The sequence below is a fragment of the Hyperolius riggenbachi genome, unplaced genomic scaffold (genome assembly GCF_040937935.1).
Source record: "Hyperolius riggenbachi isolate aHypRig1 unplaced genomic scaffold, aHypRig1.pri scaffold_113, whole genome shotgun sequence".
Classification (NCBI taxonomy): Eukaryota; Metazoa; Chordata; class Amphibia; order Anura; family Hyperoliidae; genus Hyperolius; species Hyperolius riggenbachi.
This window is the reverse complement of record NW_027152339.1, coordinates 620,504-638,759: the sequence shown is the minus strand read 5'-3', so window position 1 is coordinate 638,759 and position 18,256 is coordinate 620,504. Positions and strand designations below refer to the sequence as shown.

General features: G+C 47.8%; 1 protein-coding gene across 1 annotated transcript in view; it reads left to right on the top strand.

Annotated features, from left to right (window-relative positions):
- The window catches only part of LOC137543598 (class I histocompatibility antigen, F10 alpha chain-like), a 97,738-nt gene that overhangs the window by 42,743 nt on the left and 36,739 nt on the right, over nt 1–18,256 (top strand). Inside the window, exons 3-4 of the mRNA XM_068264698.1 lie at nt 4,158–4,436; nt 16,950–17,225. Of these exons, the coding sequence (XP_068120799.1) occupies nt 4,158–4,436; nt 16,950–17,225 (555 nt within the window). The remainder of the gene's footprint in view (nt 1–4,157; nt 4,437–16,949; nt 17,226–18,256) is intronic.

The window sequence follows — 18,256 nt, the reverse complement described above, 5'->3', positions numbered from 1 at the left end:
AAGCGTCCCTCACTCCTAAGGAGTGAGGGACGCTTAGACGAGCTCGATGATTTTTGATATGCGCAATTGTACTGGATGTTTGTGAGTGCACTTCTTTTATATATTTTTTAAATAAACGGTTTTACACTATGCTGGTCCCTGTTTGAGTCCTAGGGACATTAAGGCTGGAAAAGGATCGTGGACACTATCTGTCAAGTGTGTTTGCTGGTCTGTGCTGGGTCAGCCATGAGATTTGGTGAGAGGCCATATTGAGTGTAAGGTGGAGGAACACGAGGTGCTTTGTAAAATCTGGGAGCACGGGTGTTTATCCTAATTGGCATTATTACGGAAGCAGTATCACACTATCCCAGTGCTTTTTTGTCTTGTGTCTCTAAGTCAAGGAGCCAGGAGAAAGCTGGATGTACTCGGGATACCCTGCATACTGGCTGGGCCACAAGCGCTATTAGCTGTCCCTGAAAAGGCAGCTTAGCATCTGGTGAGCGTATACTGGTTATTATAGATCGAGAAGATTCCGTGAACGTCATACAGCTGTTAGAATGTGGACATTGTGATCTTTGAATTGCAGTGGGACTTTTTATGTTATTTAGTAAATTTTTAACAGAAATTTGAATATTTTATGTGGAAGCACTGATTCTAAAAATGTACTGTTGAGCGCCCTGTTAACTGTATAGATAATACAAATTCTCTGCACTAGAAGGAGTACGTATATATGTCCCCGTGGGAAATATATAATTGTAGCTCCACAAGATAACTGAACTAGAAAGTAACAAGACAAGGAATATTATTCATAGTATCAAAGGACCCAGTAACAGCTTAGACAGAGCTGAAACTATGACGGGCGAGGTCTAAAAGGGGAGGCAGACTTTTATACTGGCATCAGCCAATGGATGCAAGCATGGAAATCTCCACACAGCTGAATGGTAATCATTCAATCCTGAGCAGGCTTGATTACCATTTGCTAGCTGAAAGACTAAAATGCATGCAGCAGTGCTGCTCGGATACCACTTTTAACTATCTGGAGCTAATTCGGATCCTGGGTCGGATATCTGGATCAAAAATGTTCTGATCCGAATCCGGATCGAATATCCGACGGATTTGGATATATGGATGGAAAACCGGAAGTGGCCTTTAAATTGCTTTAAAACGTTTTTTTTAGGGTATATGAGGCATGTAGCATCATTATTTTGTAAAGGGAAACACTAATTGATGATGTGGGGACTTAAAATCCCCCCCCCCCTCCCAAAAAAAAGGCTGTCAATTAACATCAGGACTAGGTTCCAGGAAGCGGTCGTACTGCCGCAGTTGGGGCCTCCCCACAACTCGGACAGCACAGACACCTCCACAAAAATTACACAGCAATTGTGTTTACATAGTTGACCATGGCACTTAGTGTGTTGGTACCACGGCTGTGAAAAAAATGAGAACCTGGCTTAATGAAGATGGAGTCAGGAGGTTGTGGTGGTAAAGGGTGGTGAAGCAGGCATAGTGATTCCCACTCAGCCACTTCATTTCCCCCTCTTGCCAACAACAGGGGCCAGGAACTCACCAACCGCCTAAGCCTGGTTCATTTTTAAAAAGTCAGTCTGTCCACAGACTGGGTGGACAGACAAGAGCGCTTCTCAGTGACCACGCCACCGGCTGCACTGATGCACCTCTCTGACATCACGCTGGAAGGCGGGCAGGACAGCACTTCCAGGGTGTATTGCGCCAGCTCGCTCCAGATATCCAGGTGCTTGACCCAGTAATCCAAAGGTCCACAGGGGTGTTGGTGTCAAGCCCCGCTGTAGGAACCCATATAGTCTGCCACCATCCAGGTCAGATGCTGGTTCTGGTTTTGATAGCCGGATGCTGCTGCAGGCACCTCCTCAGTCGGCAGTGGTACTGGCGTGGCGTAGAGCGCCTTTGTCAGAGACAGCAGGTTTGTTGGGTGCTTGATGCTGCTGGATGCAGGCACCTGCTGCTGTGCTGGCTGGACTGTGACAGCAGGGGGGGGGGGTGGGAGTCTGGGGGAAGGCTTCCTCCAAGCGCCGAACCAGAATCCACTGCAAGTCCCTGATTCGGCGCACAGGGTCTCCTCCTACAGGCATGAACTGAGCCAGCTTCCCCTTCAGCCGTGGGCCCAGCATCAGGGTGATCCTGGAGCACCCGGCTGTCATCAACTCTCTTCCTCACCTAAATTCTATCAGAAACGACCTGAAAATGCTGAAAACCTTAATTATGTAATTCAGGCAGCATCCTCTATGGGGCAGTAGTGCTGTATACTGGCACAGCAGATCTTTTTTTCACACTTTCTGCTGCTGATATGCACTGGGAGAGCTACTAGCATGTGTACCGCCTCTCATCCTCGTTAATATTCACTGCTGCCCCGCCTCCTCGTGCTGCTGCAGTGCCCGGACTATCCTGCTCTTATGTCTGAGAAAAGCCTTCTGTGCTATGTGTGTGTGTTTCTGTGTGTGTAGTGCAGCGCTGGGCAAACTACGGCTTGCAGGCTCATTCGCTGGTTCTCTGGCCTGCCAACAGTTACAAGTGGGTGGTGGGGAATTTGAAATTCACCTCAGCGCCTACTCCAGCATCGCATCTCCATGGCAACAGGGCATCACATTATTACAAGCTGGCACGTCACGCCATCATGTCATGTGACATCCTGTTGCCTTGGAATCGGCACGTCCCGTCATCATGTCATGTGACATCCTGTTGCCTTGTAATCGGCACTGAGGTGAGTTTCAAATCCCCCGCCGCCCTCTCGCAACTCTGCAGGGAGGGGTGGAATTTGAGGAATGCGGCTCGCGGTCCACAGCATGCCCTGCAGCCTGGGCCTTTAAAGTGTGCCCAGCCCTGGTGTAGTGTGTGTGTGTTACTGTGTTTTTCTCTGTGTAGTGTGTGTGTGTGTGTGTGTGTGTGTGTGTGTGTGTGTGTGTGTGTGTGTGTGTGTGTGTGTGTGTGTGTGTGTGTGTGTGTGTGTGTGTGTGTGTGTGTGTGTGTGTGTGTGTGTCTGTGTCTCTGTGTGTGTGTGTGTGTGTGTGTGTGTGGGGTGTGTGTGTGTGTGTGTGTGTGTGTGTGTGTGGGGTGTGTGTGTGTGTGTGTGTAGGTGTGTGTGTGTGTGTGTACTGGGGTCCTTGGCTATTACCCCAGTTGACCTTATGGAAGCATCAACCCTGGATTTCCCTGTCCCGCTACACCCAGGTTCATTTTCCTGCCACCCAGCTGGCAAAAATTTCAGAAGTTTCTGGGGAGAACACTGGACTGGTTAGTAGAATTGTTGCCAGGTGAGGACAGCAAATCAGTGATGAGCAGCTCCCTCCAGTCACTCTTCAGCAGAACAATCTGGGGTGTCACCAGAAGCTGAGCAGCCATCTTACTGTCACATGTGGGGGTGTCCTGGTGACTGTTAGAGGGGAATCTGCCATAGTGGAGGATATACTGTATATCTGTGGAAATTCTGTGTCATTGTATATAGAGAGTGCTGGGCTGTATATATGCTCTGTATACACATAATGTATATATTTCCCTCCCCCCATATCATGCATGACTCCTCCCCAGCACATATCACCAACATGAGTTTGGTTTATTTAGTCTAGAGAAAAGACGCCTTAGAGGAGATCTAATTAACATGTATAAATACATCAGAGGGCAATATAAAAGCTTGGCGGATGAGCTTTTTGTCCCTAGGCCTTCTCAAAGGACTAGAGGACATGATCTGCGCATGGAGGAAAAACGTTTTAGTCATTTATTTAGCAAAGGGTTCTTTACAGTAAGAGTGATTAAGGTGTGGAATGCATTGCCACAGGAAGTCGTTATGGCAAACTCTATACCTGCATTTAAAGGGGGCTTAGATGCTTTCCTTGTGTTGAAAGACATCCATGGCTACAATTACTAGGTAATGCCTAATGATGTTGATCCAGGGATTTTTATCTGATTGCCATCTGAAGTCGGGAAGGAATTTTTCCCTTTTGGGGCTAATTGGACCATGCCTTGTAAGGATTTTTTCGCCTTCCTCTGGATCAACAGGGATATGTGAGGGAGCAGGCTAGTGTTGTACTTTGTACTGGTTGAACTCGATGGACGTGTGTCTTTTTTCAACCATAATAACTATGTAACTATGTAACTATGACAGCACACCCTCTACTCCCGTGTAACATGCTCTGTGCTGTCTGCAGGGATCCATATTGTGCAGGAGATGCACGGCTGTGAGCTGAGAGATGACGGCAGCACTGCAGGGTACATGCAGTATGGATATGACGGCAGAGATTTCATGTATCTGGACATACAGAGAGGGATGTATATCCCGGCCATGCATGAGGCTCAGCTCACCACACAGAGAGTGAACACGCCGGATGTCAGAGCGGGGGAGAGACTGAAGAATTATCTGGAGAATATCTGTATTGAGTGGCTGAAGAAACACATCAACAATGGGAGAGAAGATCTGGAGAGGAGAGGTGATTTTGCATATTACAATTTACATGCTCTATAGGTCCACGCAATATACACATACAGGGTGCTGTATACACAGGGTCGGACTGAGCCGCCAGGTTACCGGTAATTTCCCCGGCGGGCCCCTCCTCCACATCTCCGGTGGGCCCCGCCTCCATGTCTGGGGTGCACAAATCCCTGCCTGCAGCACAAATATTCTCTCAGTGTCTGAATCGATCACAGTGAGAGGCTGCTGCAGGCTTGGCTGTGTCATGGTACATGTGATGTTGGGCTGGGGCGGCAAAGTTCAAAGGCTCCAGACCAGCGTGATGATTACATAATGAAGCAGTCAGTGGAGCTGCTCAGCCAAGGCCAGAGAGGGAAGCAAGGAGAGGAGACAACAAAGGACATACCTCCCAACTTTTTGAACTGAGAAAAAGGGACACTTAAGCCTCACCCATGCCACACCCCTGGTCACACCCCTAGTCACGCACACCATAAAGATTTAGTAAGAAAAATATGTTGTTATATCATTCAAACTACACTGGTCCTTTCTATCCTGGTTCATTTTCTGTCATATTAACATTTTTAAATGAGTAACATATCAATTTAAAGGATGGGAATAAAGTTTAGAGTCAATCAAACACATTTTTAGTATAGAAATATATATATATTTATATAGAAAGAGGGACAAAGTCCTGAAAGAAGGACAAATGAGGAGGGAAGAGGGACAGTTTCGAGCTATGTATATCACTTCACCATTTGTTTATAGTGTGTTTGGAATGTGAATGGATAACTCTGCTGCGAGGAGTGCTGAGCCTGTCTGTGTGTGCCCAGCGTCTCCCCATGCCTTGCTTACCTCAAAGCACGGTCCCTGCAGCCAGGCAGTGTCCCTCCCCTCCTCCGGTGATTGTGCAGAGAGTGTAGATTAGGAGGGGGAGGGAAGGTCAGAGGGCACAGCTTGTGTCAGGCAGAGGACAGCGAGTGAGCTGAGAGTGTCCGACATAGTGTTGTCCGGATCATGAACGATTCGGATCTTTGATCCGAATCTCTTTTGTGAGTCGAATCATCAAAATGAGTGATTCGGATCGCAAAATGGGCGGGGCCAGTAGCGACACGCCCCCTCTCAGCGGGCAGCGGGGTCCTGGAAGCACAGCAGAGATGGATCGCTCTGTTGAAGGGGAGCCAGCCTTGCAGGGAGACAGGTAGATGAGAGAGAGGGGATATGGGTGCCACTGCCAGATATGTGTAGAGCACACATACTGGCTATAACGTGCTGCTGATTACATGCTGTCTGTTCCGTAGTTGTGCACAGTGAACACATTGGAAGCTTTTGGCTAAGCTCAGCACAGCTCAGTAACTTTGCAGTCACTGTGATTGCAGCGCAATATGATCCTCCTGCACTCGCTCTAAACAGCTGCACTTTACTTCTGGGAATGCTTTGGGGAATGCTTTCTTTCACTGTGCGACGTTTGCATTCAAAGTATACAGTTGAGCATATAGGTGAAATACATGTAAAGCATATGATTGCGGCATGTGGGTATTGTGTGCAAGCAAACATTTCTGCTCTCTGCTCGTCCCTCCTCCCTTCTCTGTCCACTCCCTGCCCTCTGTCCATTTTCTCCCCTTCTCTGTGTGTCCAACCCCCCTCCCCTTCTCCTGTCCTGCTATTCATTTTACCCCCGAATGCTTCGGTAGTAAAATGATCCGAGATTCGGATCAAAGATCCGGATCTTTTCAATGATCCGATTCGAATCATCCGGATCATTGAAAAGATCCAAACTTCCCATCTCTAGTCCGACACAGACAGCAGAGGCAGCGAGGTGCGGAGAATCATGTGTAGATCAGAGCAGTCACCGTGGGGCTTTGTAAATGATGTCATTACTCTGTATAGGAAGCAAGTCCCGCGATGACTGCTCTGTTTTCCTCAAAAAAAATCACTCTGCCGCTCTCCATCCAGACTTTCAGCCCGGGACTCAGGCAGGCTATCGTGGGAGGGGGGGATCAAGCCTTCCAAACCGTGACGATCCCGACGAAAACGGGACGGTTGCGGGGTAGCAGTGCTGGCTTATCATACTGATTTATTGCAGTCACTAGAAGTGAGTAACAGGCAGCACAGAACAGGGACGGATCTAGGGGGGGGCAGGCGGGTCTCTTGCCCCAGGCGCAGTTTGTTGAATTCTTAAAAAGGCGGCAAAATGAATGGCAGTTTAGGTGCCAAAACCTGACCTTTAGGCGCCAAAACCTGACCTTTAGGCGCCAAAACCTGACCTTGCCCCAGGAGCAACTTGGTCTGGATCCGTCCCTGGCACAGAAGAGCAGGTGGGGCATAGGGGGGTCTGTAGGATGGGATTCTTTCCCAGCATGGATAGAGCATGTGTGTTGCTGTGCTGTGTAGGAATGAATCACCCACGTGGAGAGAGACATGGCAGGTTCACTGTGCTGCGCTCTTTATAAATCTGCAATCTGCCTGGTGCTGCTCTCTTCACATGATCCACTCCTGAATGTTCTCTCCTGTCCTGACTATTATTATTTAGTATTTATATAGCACCTTCTTCTTCCACGGCGCTGTACAGAGTATATTGTCTTGTCACTTAACTGTCCTTCAGAGAGGCTCACAATCTAATCCCTACCATAGTCGTATGTCTATATTGTGTAGTGTTTGTATCGTAGTCTAGGGCCAGTTTAGAGGAAGCCTATTAACTTATCTGTATGTTTTTGGGATGTGGGAGAAAAACTACATGCTTGGAGGAAACCCTCACAGACACAATAACATACAAGCTCCATGCAGATGGTGCCCTTGCTGGGATTCAAACCAGGGACCCAGAGCTGCAAGGCAAGAGCACTAACCACTATGCCACCTTGCTGCTGGCATCAGGGCCGGTTTAAGCAACAATGGGGCACCAGGGCAAAATAAACCTGGGGGAGCCCCCAACAGATACCCCGGAGCAAAAATTGGCATTAAGGGACCTTTTTTGCAGCTGGTATAGTCAGGGTTTGAAGCCCCAATCCGACGGAGCTTCACATTCTGGCTACCCCAGCCTGCATGGGGGACAAGGGGTTAATAAAGTTTCAGGAGGGGGGACCCCACATAATTTTTAAAGAAAAAATTCCCACACTCTAAACATAAAAAAAAAAATTGGGAAAACAGGGAAAAAAATGGCAGCTTCATAAGCCTCATCTACACCATGGGACATTGCAGCGATCCGGCGGCTCGATTAGCCGCCGGATCGCCTCTTCCGCGTGCCCGCCGCGTCCCTGCTCGCCGTGCGTGCACTGCATTCGATTCCCCGCTTGTCCCCGCCGGCACCACTTATCTTCCGCTCGATTCCCTGCCATTGTCCCCTCGCGGGGAGCGAGCAGGGAATCGGCGGTGCGGAGATCCGTCCTGTCGGATCTTATCAATCGAGCCGTATCAGCGGCTCGATTGATAAGGAGCATTCCCGGCCGCATCTACTCGTGTAGATGTGGCTATACAACCATATTGCGGCTGTATAGCGATCCCTGGCCAAAGCGCTGTGGCTGCATATGGACCCCCTGGAAACCCCGTCAGGAAATGTATTGCTCTTTCTTTTGATGCATGTAAAATTACACTACGGTTAGGTACTAAAAGTGACATTTACCGCATTTAAAAATATATTTTTTTTCCTTCCAAACTTTAAAATCTATTTTCTCAAAAACTATAAGGTTGATTTGAATTTTTTTTTTCCTCTTTTAGCCACTGGGGGCCCCTACAAGCTCTGGGGCAGCTGCCTCCTTTGCCTCTCTGGTAGCGCCGGCCCTGGCTGGCATGCCAGATCCATGGGGTGAGAGGAGGAGGAGGGGGGAAAGGGGTTGTAACAGGATTTATACTTACTCAGGGCTTATTGAGCCCCCTTTAGTCTGTCAGCTCCCTCCGTGTTTGTACTTTACCTTCCATTCTGCCATTATCAGCCCAGAAGTTGTGGACTACTGTGCATGCGCAGCACTGGCCACGCGCCTCCTCCATCGTGCTTCATTGCCAGGAATGTTCTGTGCCTGCGCAGTTAATGCTTGTAGCTGCGCAGGCACAGAATGCTCTTGACTATAGGAGCGCAATTGAGGAGGCTCTGAGGCAACGCATGCCCAATAGTCCCGACTGAGCTGAGTCGTTGCCTTTACTAGGGCTGACAGTGGCAGAACAGAGGGGATCGGATGGACCCTGAGGAGTTGATGGACCACTGGGACTGGAATACAACCCAGGTTTGTTTAACTCCTTCCCCTGATGACAGGCTGTGGGGTTAAGGACCGCTAGACACCAGGGAACTGTATAGGGGAAGGAGGGGACAACTAGACACCAGGGAACTGTATAGGGCAGGGAGAAGGTCCACAAGACACCAGGGAACTGTATAGGGGATGAAGAACCACTAGATACCAGAGAACTGTATAGGGGAGGGGGCACAAGAAACCAGGGAACTTTATAGGGCAGGGAGGATGTCCACTAGACACTAGGGAACTGTATAGGGGAGGGTGGACCGCAAGACTCCAGAGAATTTGTATAAGTGAGGGAGGGGTCCACTTGGTGCCAGGGAAATGTATATTAGGGGGAGGAGGTCTACTAGACTCCTCAGGATTGCTGCATTTATTACTTGGAGACGCTTGACATTACTTGTCATTGCTCACAATCAAATGATTACCACCATATCTAGCCTAGTGGGCTGTATTTGTATGATGCATTTATATAGCACTGACATCTTCTGCAGCAATTTACAGAGTACATAGTCACTGACTGTCCTCAGAGGAGCTCACAATCTAATCCTACCATAGTCATACTCCAATGTCCTACCATTATTATGATGTATTTATATAGCACTGCCACTGACATCTTCTGCAGCACTTTACTGAGTACATAGTCATGTCACTGACTGTCCTCAGAGGAGCTCACAAACCAATCAATGTCATATGTATGCTAACTAGGACATTACTGTATATTGAAGGAGACGGACTCTATGCAAAGTTTTACTTGGCAGCAGTGTCTCTGAATTACAATGCTGCTATGTACATTTGGCCCTGTCCATAATACATCATGACCACGCCCACCTTCCAGTGCATGGTCACGCTCTTTTTTTTCACCACAATCATGGGATGTGTGGGCCCCAAGTTGAAATTTCTCTGGTAGGCGCCCAGGGTCCCAGTATGACCCTGTGTATACACCACATACTGTATACACATTATAGGTATACACTATATATACTGCATACACCATATACAGTAATACAAATATAAACAGTATGCATTACATTCACTAAGCATTACCACTAATGGTGTGTACACACTTGAAAGATTAATGACAGATATCAGTCCAATTTTACCCCCTTCCGTGTACTATGAGAGCCATACCTACACAGTCTATTCTATGGAGCTGAACTCCCCATCAGACAGAAATCTTTGCAAGATGCTGCACACAAAGATGCTGTAGACATTCAAAAGATCAGAATATGCAAAAGATCTGTTCCGGCAAAAGATCCGTTCCTGCAAATTGCATTCATAGTCTATGATATCTGCAGATATCATACACACCTTGTTTATCAGACCTTCATCTGCAGATCAGATCCACCAGGATGGATTTTCAGATCTGCAGATGATTGTCAGATTCTGCAAATGCTAATAGTGTTGCGTAATATGCAGGCTGGCTGCCAAAATGCACATAATGAAAGTCTATGGCAACACATATGCATTGCGTTTTCCATGCGTTTTTTGATGCATTTTTCATTAAAAGTAAAGATCTCTGACATATTTGCGCTTCCTGTTGTCTTCCTAAAGATTTGAATATATTTAAATGTAAAAAATCATAAAACAGCATAGAAAATGCATATGTGTTTTCTATTAGCGAACCGCAAACGTGTACTAACGCATGCAAAATGCTTGAAAAATGCACCCGCGCTAAAAAAATTGCGAAACGCAAACGCGCCAAAAACGCTATACAAAAATGCAAACGCACCCGATCCTAGCCTGAGGGTTAGAAAAAGTGAGCGGAGCCAACACCAGCCAAATACATACCTTGGCAATGCTGGGCATTCAGATACTAATTGATAATTGTATCACATCTGGCTTCCATTCTGTACGTCCTGCAATAAGGAAGCAATACAGTATGAATCCTCAATATACAGAATAAAATACAACCAATAATCCTGAACAAACACACACTTGCAGTTGTTTTAGGTCCCATATGCAAATAAGTAGTATATGTAAAGCATAACTTTTATTCCAAACTTCATAAATAGACATATCACCACCACTATATATAAAATCCGTATGTCACAAAAGTGCGCAGTGCAGTAAATAGACTACTACTGTGGCTCAGGGCTCGTTTCCACTATCGCGAATCCGCATGCGTCCAACGCATGCAGATTCGCACATGTAATGCAAGTGGATGGGCCTGTTTCCACTGTGGCGTTGTTGAGGTGCGTTTTTTTCAGCTGTGAAAAAAACACACAAAAGAGCCGCAGAATTCGCCTGCGTGTGGAATGCATGCGAATCGCATGCAATGTATTTAATAGGGAAATCGCATGCATTTTCCCCATGCGTTTTTTGCCGCGAATTCGCATAGGTACCAATGTAAATTCACACAGGCAGTGACATGGTTAAAATCGAATATACCCTCACCTATGCGAAATCGCATGCGAATTCGCGGCAAAAAACGCATGAGGAATCGCATCCGCATGCGATTTCATCAGCGGTGGAATCCAGGCGATTCCGCACCGCAATAGTGGAAACGAGCCCTAACATAACACCCCCAAAAAAATGAGATTGTTGCCTCTACTTATCCAGCAGGCATGTGAATGAAGCCCCTCTGCTGGATTTAAGGCCAACCTTCTAGAGGGGTTCCTACGCTAAGGGCTCAGACATACTATAAGTGCTTTGTTGAGTGCTTGCGCTTGATTAGCACTTCTCTCTCTCGAGCGCAGTGATTTTTACGCAACTTTTACCGTGATTCTAATGAAAATGAATAAGAAAGATTTTTAGAAAGCACTCAGAAAGCGCGAATCAATCACAAGCGCTCAAAAAACGCTTATAGTGTGTCTGAGCCCTAACTGTGGATGCAGCTGCACCCTACACATACAATGAGCGTATCCACGATTGGACATATGTCTGATATAGAATAAAAAGCCCGGGAACAGACTTCATTTTACATTTTGCTCTTTATATTTTCCCAGCTTTCTGAGCTCTTCATATGCATATCAGCCTGATTGAGCGGCTTCCACCTTTACCCTGTGCATTGTTTGGTGTGTGCAGAGACACAGGGGGAATATGCTGATGCCCCCCCCCCCCCATGTCAGGCTGCACCATATGAGGATAGGGGCTCATGGCCCTCTGGGCGACCTCAGGTAAGTTTAAACTGTGTGCTGTGGCTTCAGGCTTTTTATGCTATACTAGCTGATGACCCGGCGTTGCCCGGGTATGTATTTGGCTGCTGTTGGCTCCACCCACTTTTTCTAACCCAAACACACAATTACTCAATTATTCAATGACCAAGTTTCTGAGCTTTTGGGTCCTTGGCATCAATGATGTATTTTTCCAGTGAAATTAAACAAATCTGATTGGCTGTTTGTGGCTCTGCCCCCTTTTCTGAATTTGAACCCCAGTGATCCTGCGACCAACTGTACCAGGTGTGAGGCATCTGGCATTAACAGTGTAAGAATAGCAGCAATTAAATATTCCCCTTGAAAATGAACAGACACATTTTGATTGGCTTTTTTAGGCTTCACCCACTTTTCTGAATATTAATACCAGTCACCCAGTAACCAACTGTGCAAAGTTTTAGATTCCTGCCATTAACAGTGAAGAAGGGCTGCAGTTTACATTTTTTTAGGGACATTTGTTTTTTACTCCACCCACTTTTTGTAACCTTGACACACAGTCACTCAATGAGCTTTCGGGTTCCTGGCATCAAAAAGTGGCTGGATAGTGTACTGGTTAAAGGCTCTGCCTTTGACATGGGAGACCAGGGTTTGAATCCTGGCTAGGGTCAGTACCTATTTAGTAAGGAGTTCAAGGCAAGACTCACTAACACTGCAGGGTGGCCTCTTGAGCGTGTCCCAGTGGCTGCAGCTCTTGAGTGCTTTGAGTCCGACAGGAGAAAAGTGCTATACAAATCAGATTATTAATATTAATTATTAAAATTGTCTGAATGGAAGCAGTTTATTCACAAAATAAATATGATTGGTTGTTTGTGGCTCTGTCTCTAGTGAATTTGAACCCCAGTCAGTTAATGACCGACTGTAGCAGGTTTGAGGCCTCTACCATTAACAGTGTAAGAATAGCAGCAGTTTCAATATTCCCATTGAAGATCAATATGTGAATTTTTATTGGCTGTTGTAGGCTCCACCCACATTTCTAAATATTAATCCTGGTCATCCAGTGACCAACTGTGTCAAGTTTCAGAACCGTGCCATTTACAGTGTAAGAATGGCTGCAGTTTATATTTTCCCATGTAAAAAATGTAGTTGTTGGCACCGCCCACTTTTTCTAACCTTGACATACAGTCACTCAATTACCAAGTTTATGAGCTTTGGGGTCCTTGGTATCAATAATGTGTATATTCCCATAGCAATTAAACAAATCTGGCTGTTTGTGGCTCCGCTCCCTTTCTGAATTTGAACCAGTCGCCCAGTGACCAACTGTATCAGGTTTAAGGCATTTGCTATTGACAGTTTAAGAATAGCAGCAATTTAAATATTCCCCTTGAAAATCAACAAGTGAATTTTGATTGGCTGCTGCAGGCTCCACCCATTTTCCTGAATATTTATCCCAGTCACCCAGTGACCAACTGTGCAAGGTTTGAGCTCCCTGCCATTACCAGTGTAAGAATGGCTGCAGTTTATATTTTCTCAGTGAAATTTGTTTTGACTCCACCCACTTTTTGTAACCTTGACACACACACTCACTCAATGACCAAGTTTGTGAGCTTTCAGGCTCCTGGCATCAAAAATGTGTGAATGGAAGCAGTTTATCCACTAAGGAAATCTGATTGGCTGTTTGTAGCTCTGCCCTTTTGAACCCCAGTCACCCAATGACCGATTGTAGCAAGTTTGAAGCCTCTGCCATTAACAGCGTAAGAATGGTAGCAGGTTAAATATTCCCCTTGAAAATCAATAGGTGAATTTAGATTGGCTGTTGTAGGCTCCACCTACTGAATATTAATCCCAGTCACCCAGTGACCAAGTTTGAGAACCCTGCCATTAACAGTGAGACAGAATGACAGGCTGTAATGACAGAGGGTAAAGCTACATACACATGGGGACAAATGTGGCTAGTCGCTAGGACGCTAGGACGTGCGCGTGACAGCCAGGCGACAGCTGTCTACACGTCTCTGTCCAAAGGCAGAGACGTGGTGGAAGCTGTCGCCGAAGGTTCCTCCCCCCCCCCCCCCCCCCCCCCCCCCGTCGGAAGCTCCATACATTGTGTATGGAGTTGCTGTCGCTAGTCCGCATACACACGGCGGACTAGCGACAGTTGCAGCGACAGCTGTTGCCGGCGATTGAACAAGTCAATCGCCTGGCGACAGCTCTGAGTAGCGACGGTTCGGGGTGAGCGCGTCATGCACACGGGCGACCTGTCGCCGCAACACGCGCGTGCCTCGTGGTTGCGGTGACAGCCGTACCCCGTGTGTATGAGCCATAAGAATGGCTGCAGTTTACAATTTCCCATTTAAAATGAATGTCTGAAATTTGATTGGCTGTTTCATACTCCGCCCACTTTTCCTGGATTTGTAACCTCAGTCACCAAGTGACCAATTGTGCCAACTGTGGGGACTCTGGCTTGATTACTGTGAGAATGGCAGCCTTTTCCATTTTTTCCATTGACATAAATGGGAGAAATCTGATTTGCTGTTTGTAGCTCCGCCCAGATGTGCAGGGGGGACACGAGACCCCCAGAACATATCATCCCAGGTAGTAAGGGATCTGTAAACCGAGTTTCATTCAAATCAGTCAAGGTGTTTGAGTGATACACACACACACACACACACACACACCTACCTACACAAACCTACACACGCTGTACACACACCTACACACCTACACACACACACACACACCTACACACACTGTACACACTACACACACACACACACACTCACTACACACACACACACTACACACACACACACATACATACATACGAATATATATATATATATATATATATATATATATATATATATATATATATATATATATATATATATATATATATATATATAGACTAGTAGACCTAAACGCGTTTAAAAACTGCCTGTAGGTTTCTCTGTCCCACCACCGCCGCATGTCAGTTTCAAATCTCATTTATTTTGGAATGTTGCGTTAAGCCCCATTCACACATTCAACAGCGGTCTTTTATGCAGCACAATTATCAAACAACTTTTGTTGTGAAACAAGTTGAACAACCAAAAAAAGTTGCTTGCTATTGTTCACACAACTGATAAGAAGTCAATCCAACTGTTGGATTGAAGTCTTATCAGTTGTGTGAACAATAGCAAGCAACTTTTTTTTTTTTTGGTTGTTCCACTTGTTTCACAACAAAAGTTGTTTGATAATTGTGCTGCATAGAAGACCGCTGTTGAGTGTGTGAATGGGGCTTCTTCCTCTGGCGATCTGTGGGATCTATTTGCCTAGCATTGTGAACTCCTCATATGATGGTTATCAGCCTAATTTTCCTGATGGGGGGACCCCTCCTGCTGACCACTGATGGGTGAACTCTCCTACCCGACCCCTGATGGGGGGAGCCCTGCTGTGACACCTGATGCTGGGACCACTCCTGCTGACTCCTGATGGGGTGACCTCTCCGGCCCGAATCCTTATGGGCTGACCTCTCCTGCCGATCCCTGATGGGGTGACCCCTTCTGCTGACCCATGATGCAGGGACCTCTCCTGCCCGACCCCTGATGCGGGGCCCTGTCTTGCCCGACCACTGAGGAAGGGACCCCTTCTACTGTCAGCTGATGGGGCGTCCTCCCCTGTTGAGCGTGTGGGGCTTTAGCCTGATGGGGTGACCTCTCCTGCCCGATCCCTGATGCGGGGACCTCTTCTGCCCGACCCCTGATGGGGTGACCTCTCCTGCCTGACCCTTGATAGGGTGACCTCTCCTGCCCCACCTCTAATGGGGTGACCTCTCCTGCCCGACCCCTGATGGGGTGACCTCTCCTGCCTGACCCTTGATAGAGTGACCTCTCCTGCCCGACCTCTAATGGGGTGACCTCTCCTGCCCGACCCCTGATGGGGTGACCTCTCCTGCCTGACCCTTGATAGGGTGACCTCTCCTGCCCGACCCCTAATGGGGTGACCTCTCCTGCCCGACCCCTAATGGGGTGACCTCTCCTGCCCGACCCCTAATGGGGTGACCTCTCCTGCCCGACCCTTGACAGGGTGACCTCTCCTGCCCGACCCCTAATGGGGTGACCTCTCCTGCCGACCCTAATGGGGTGACCTCTCCTGCCTGACCCTTGACAGGGTGACCTCTCCTGCCCGACCCCTAATGGGGTGACCTCTCCTGCCTGACCCTTGATAGGGTGACCTCTCCTGCCCAACCCCTAATGGGGTGACCTCTCCTGCCGACCCTAATGGGGTGACCTCTCCTGCCTGACCCTTGATAGGGTGACCTCTCCTGCCCGACCCCTGATTGGCTAACCCGTCCTGCTGACCCCTAAGGGGGTGACCTTTCCTGCCGGACCCTTGATGGGGACCCCTCCTGCTGACCCCTCCTGCCCGACCCCTGATGGGGGGACCTCTCCTGCCCAACCCCTGATGGGGGACCCCTTCTCCTGACCCCTGATGCTGGGACCACTCCTGCCAACCCCTGATAGGAAACTCCAAAGGTACATACCCCTCTTTCTTATTTTTTTTCCCCAAAAAATGTTTTTATTCGGTTTTCCAAAAGTTTTAAACCAGGCAGTAAACATATTTTTTACAGGAGAGAAAAATCACCACTATTCTTACAATAGTAACAAAATACCCATCTCCCCCCGCCTCCACCCCCTCATCCCCCCCCAAACAAAACACTTTGACTCAGGAGTGACAGTCCCCCCTGGGTCACTTTTTTCTGCACTCACTTGGATCATCATATATAGGTATAGGTCTTTGGGACCAAATCTGAATCAGGGATTGAGGGCGAAATTGCTGCATGCAAGATGGTTTTATTTGCATCTTATAGACCATAACATATTGCAGGCTTAGGATCCAGCATGCGATCACATGTCATGTGACTAATGTTTTATTGTTCCCCTATCTAGCACTTGTCTATTGTCCTCACCACTGCATGACAGGTTACAAAGTGACCAGGACATTCTTAGACATGTTACAGACACCTATTGTACTGAGTGCAGAGCACACACAGCGCCCCCTATTGTGCCCCCAGCAGACCCTCACTGTGTTCTCTCTCCTGTCAGTGCAGAGCACACACAGTGCCCACTTCTGTGCCCTCTGCAGACCCTCACTGTGTTCTCTATCCTGTCAGTGCAGAGCACACACAGCGCCCCCTTCTGTTCCCCCAGCAGATTATCACTGTGTTCTCTCTCCTGTCAGTGCGGCCAGAAGTGAAGGTGTGGGGCCGTCAGCAGCCAGACGGGGTGACAAGACTTCAGTGTCTGGCGTACGGGTTTCACCCCCGAGCTGTGGATGTGAAGTGGGTGAGGAATGGAGAGGACCATATTCCTTCAGATGAAGCCAGTCCCATCCTCCCCCATCCTGACGGCACCTATCAGACCAGAGTCAGCGTGGAAGTGCCAACAAGGGAGGGCGACTCATATTCCTGCCATGTGGAGCACAGCAGCCTGGAGAAGACCCTCATTGTCACATGGGGTGAGTGTATGGAGGGCTGTAGTAAATAATTGAATTATACACTGAAATGTGCTCTATCTGGTAATACCTGGAAGATAAATTGTTCCTGCGGATGCACCAGACAAATTAGAGTGCCCTTGTTTAATGGACTGCTGAACTGATCCCAAAGCTGCTTAGCTAAACACATGGCCCATTGTTTCTTCAGACTCCCCTGAAGTGTGCATTTGCAGAATACTGTTGGCTGTGGCTGCTGTACACATCTAGGTGGGAGCATGGAGATATAGGGACAGCACACATACAGGAAGAGTAATCCTACAATGTATACTAGTGCCAAAGGATGAAGGAAAAGCAGCCAAAGATCAGGCCTGTCCCCAGACCTAATGGAAAGAGTGTGAGAAAGTACAATTGTTCCCACAGTATACAGCCTCACCACCTCCCGATGGTAGACCTGATGGTACAAGTCCTCCCTTCTGATAATGGGCACCAGCTCCCATGCTCTCAGGCAGTTCACCACAATCTTTAGCTCAAAACCACCGCTCTCCATCAGCTCAGACCAACACAGCGTCCATCTCCCGGTGTGCGCTCCACTGTCTGGCTGCAACAACTTTTGCCTTCTGCTTACGCCCCCTCCACTGCTCCGGGAGAGAGCGCTGTCTTGAATGTAAGGGGAAACAAAGGATTGTGCAGACTGTTCCTAATTCCTATTGGAAGCACGCACAACACCGGGGTACTTACTTAAAAACGCTTGGTTTAGTGCACATCACAGTATCTCAACCCTGGGGTTTCGGCTTCTGCCCCTGATGCAGGGGCAAAAACTTTTATCTTGCCTAGGGCACCATTTCATCCTAGTCAGGGGCAGACCGCCGTTGACACCATGTGAAACTAGTTCATTAGTGTTGTCCGGATCATGAACGATTCGGATCTTTGATCCGAATCTATTTTATGAGTCGATCATCCGAATCATCAAAATGAGTGATTCGGATCGCAAAAGGGGCGGGGTCAGGAGTGACACGCCCCCTCAGCGGGCAGCGGGGTCCGTCCTGGAAGCAGAG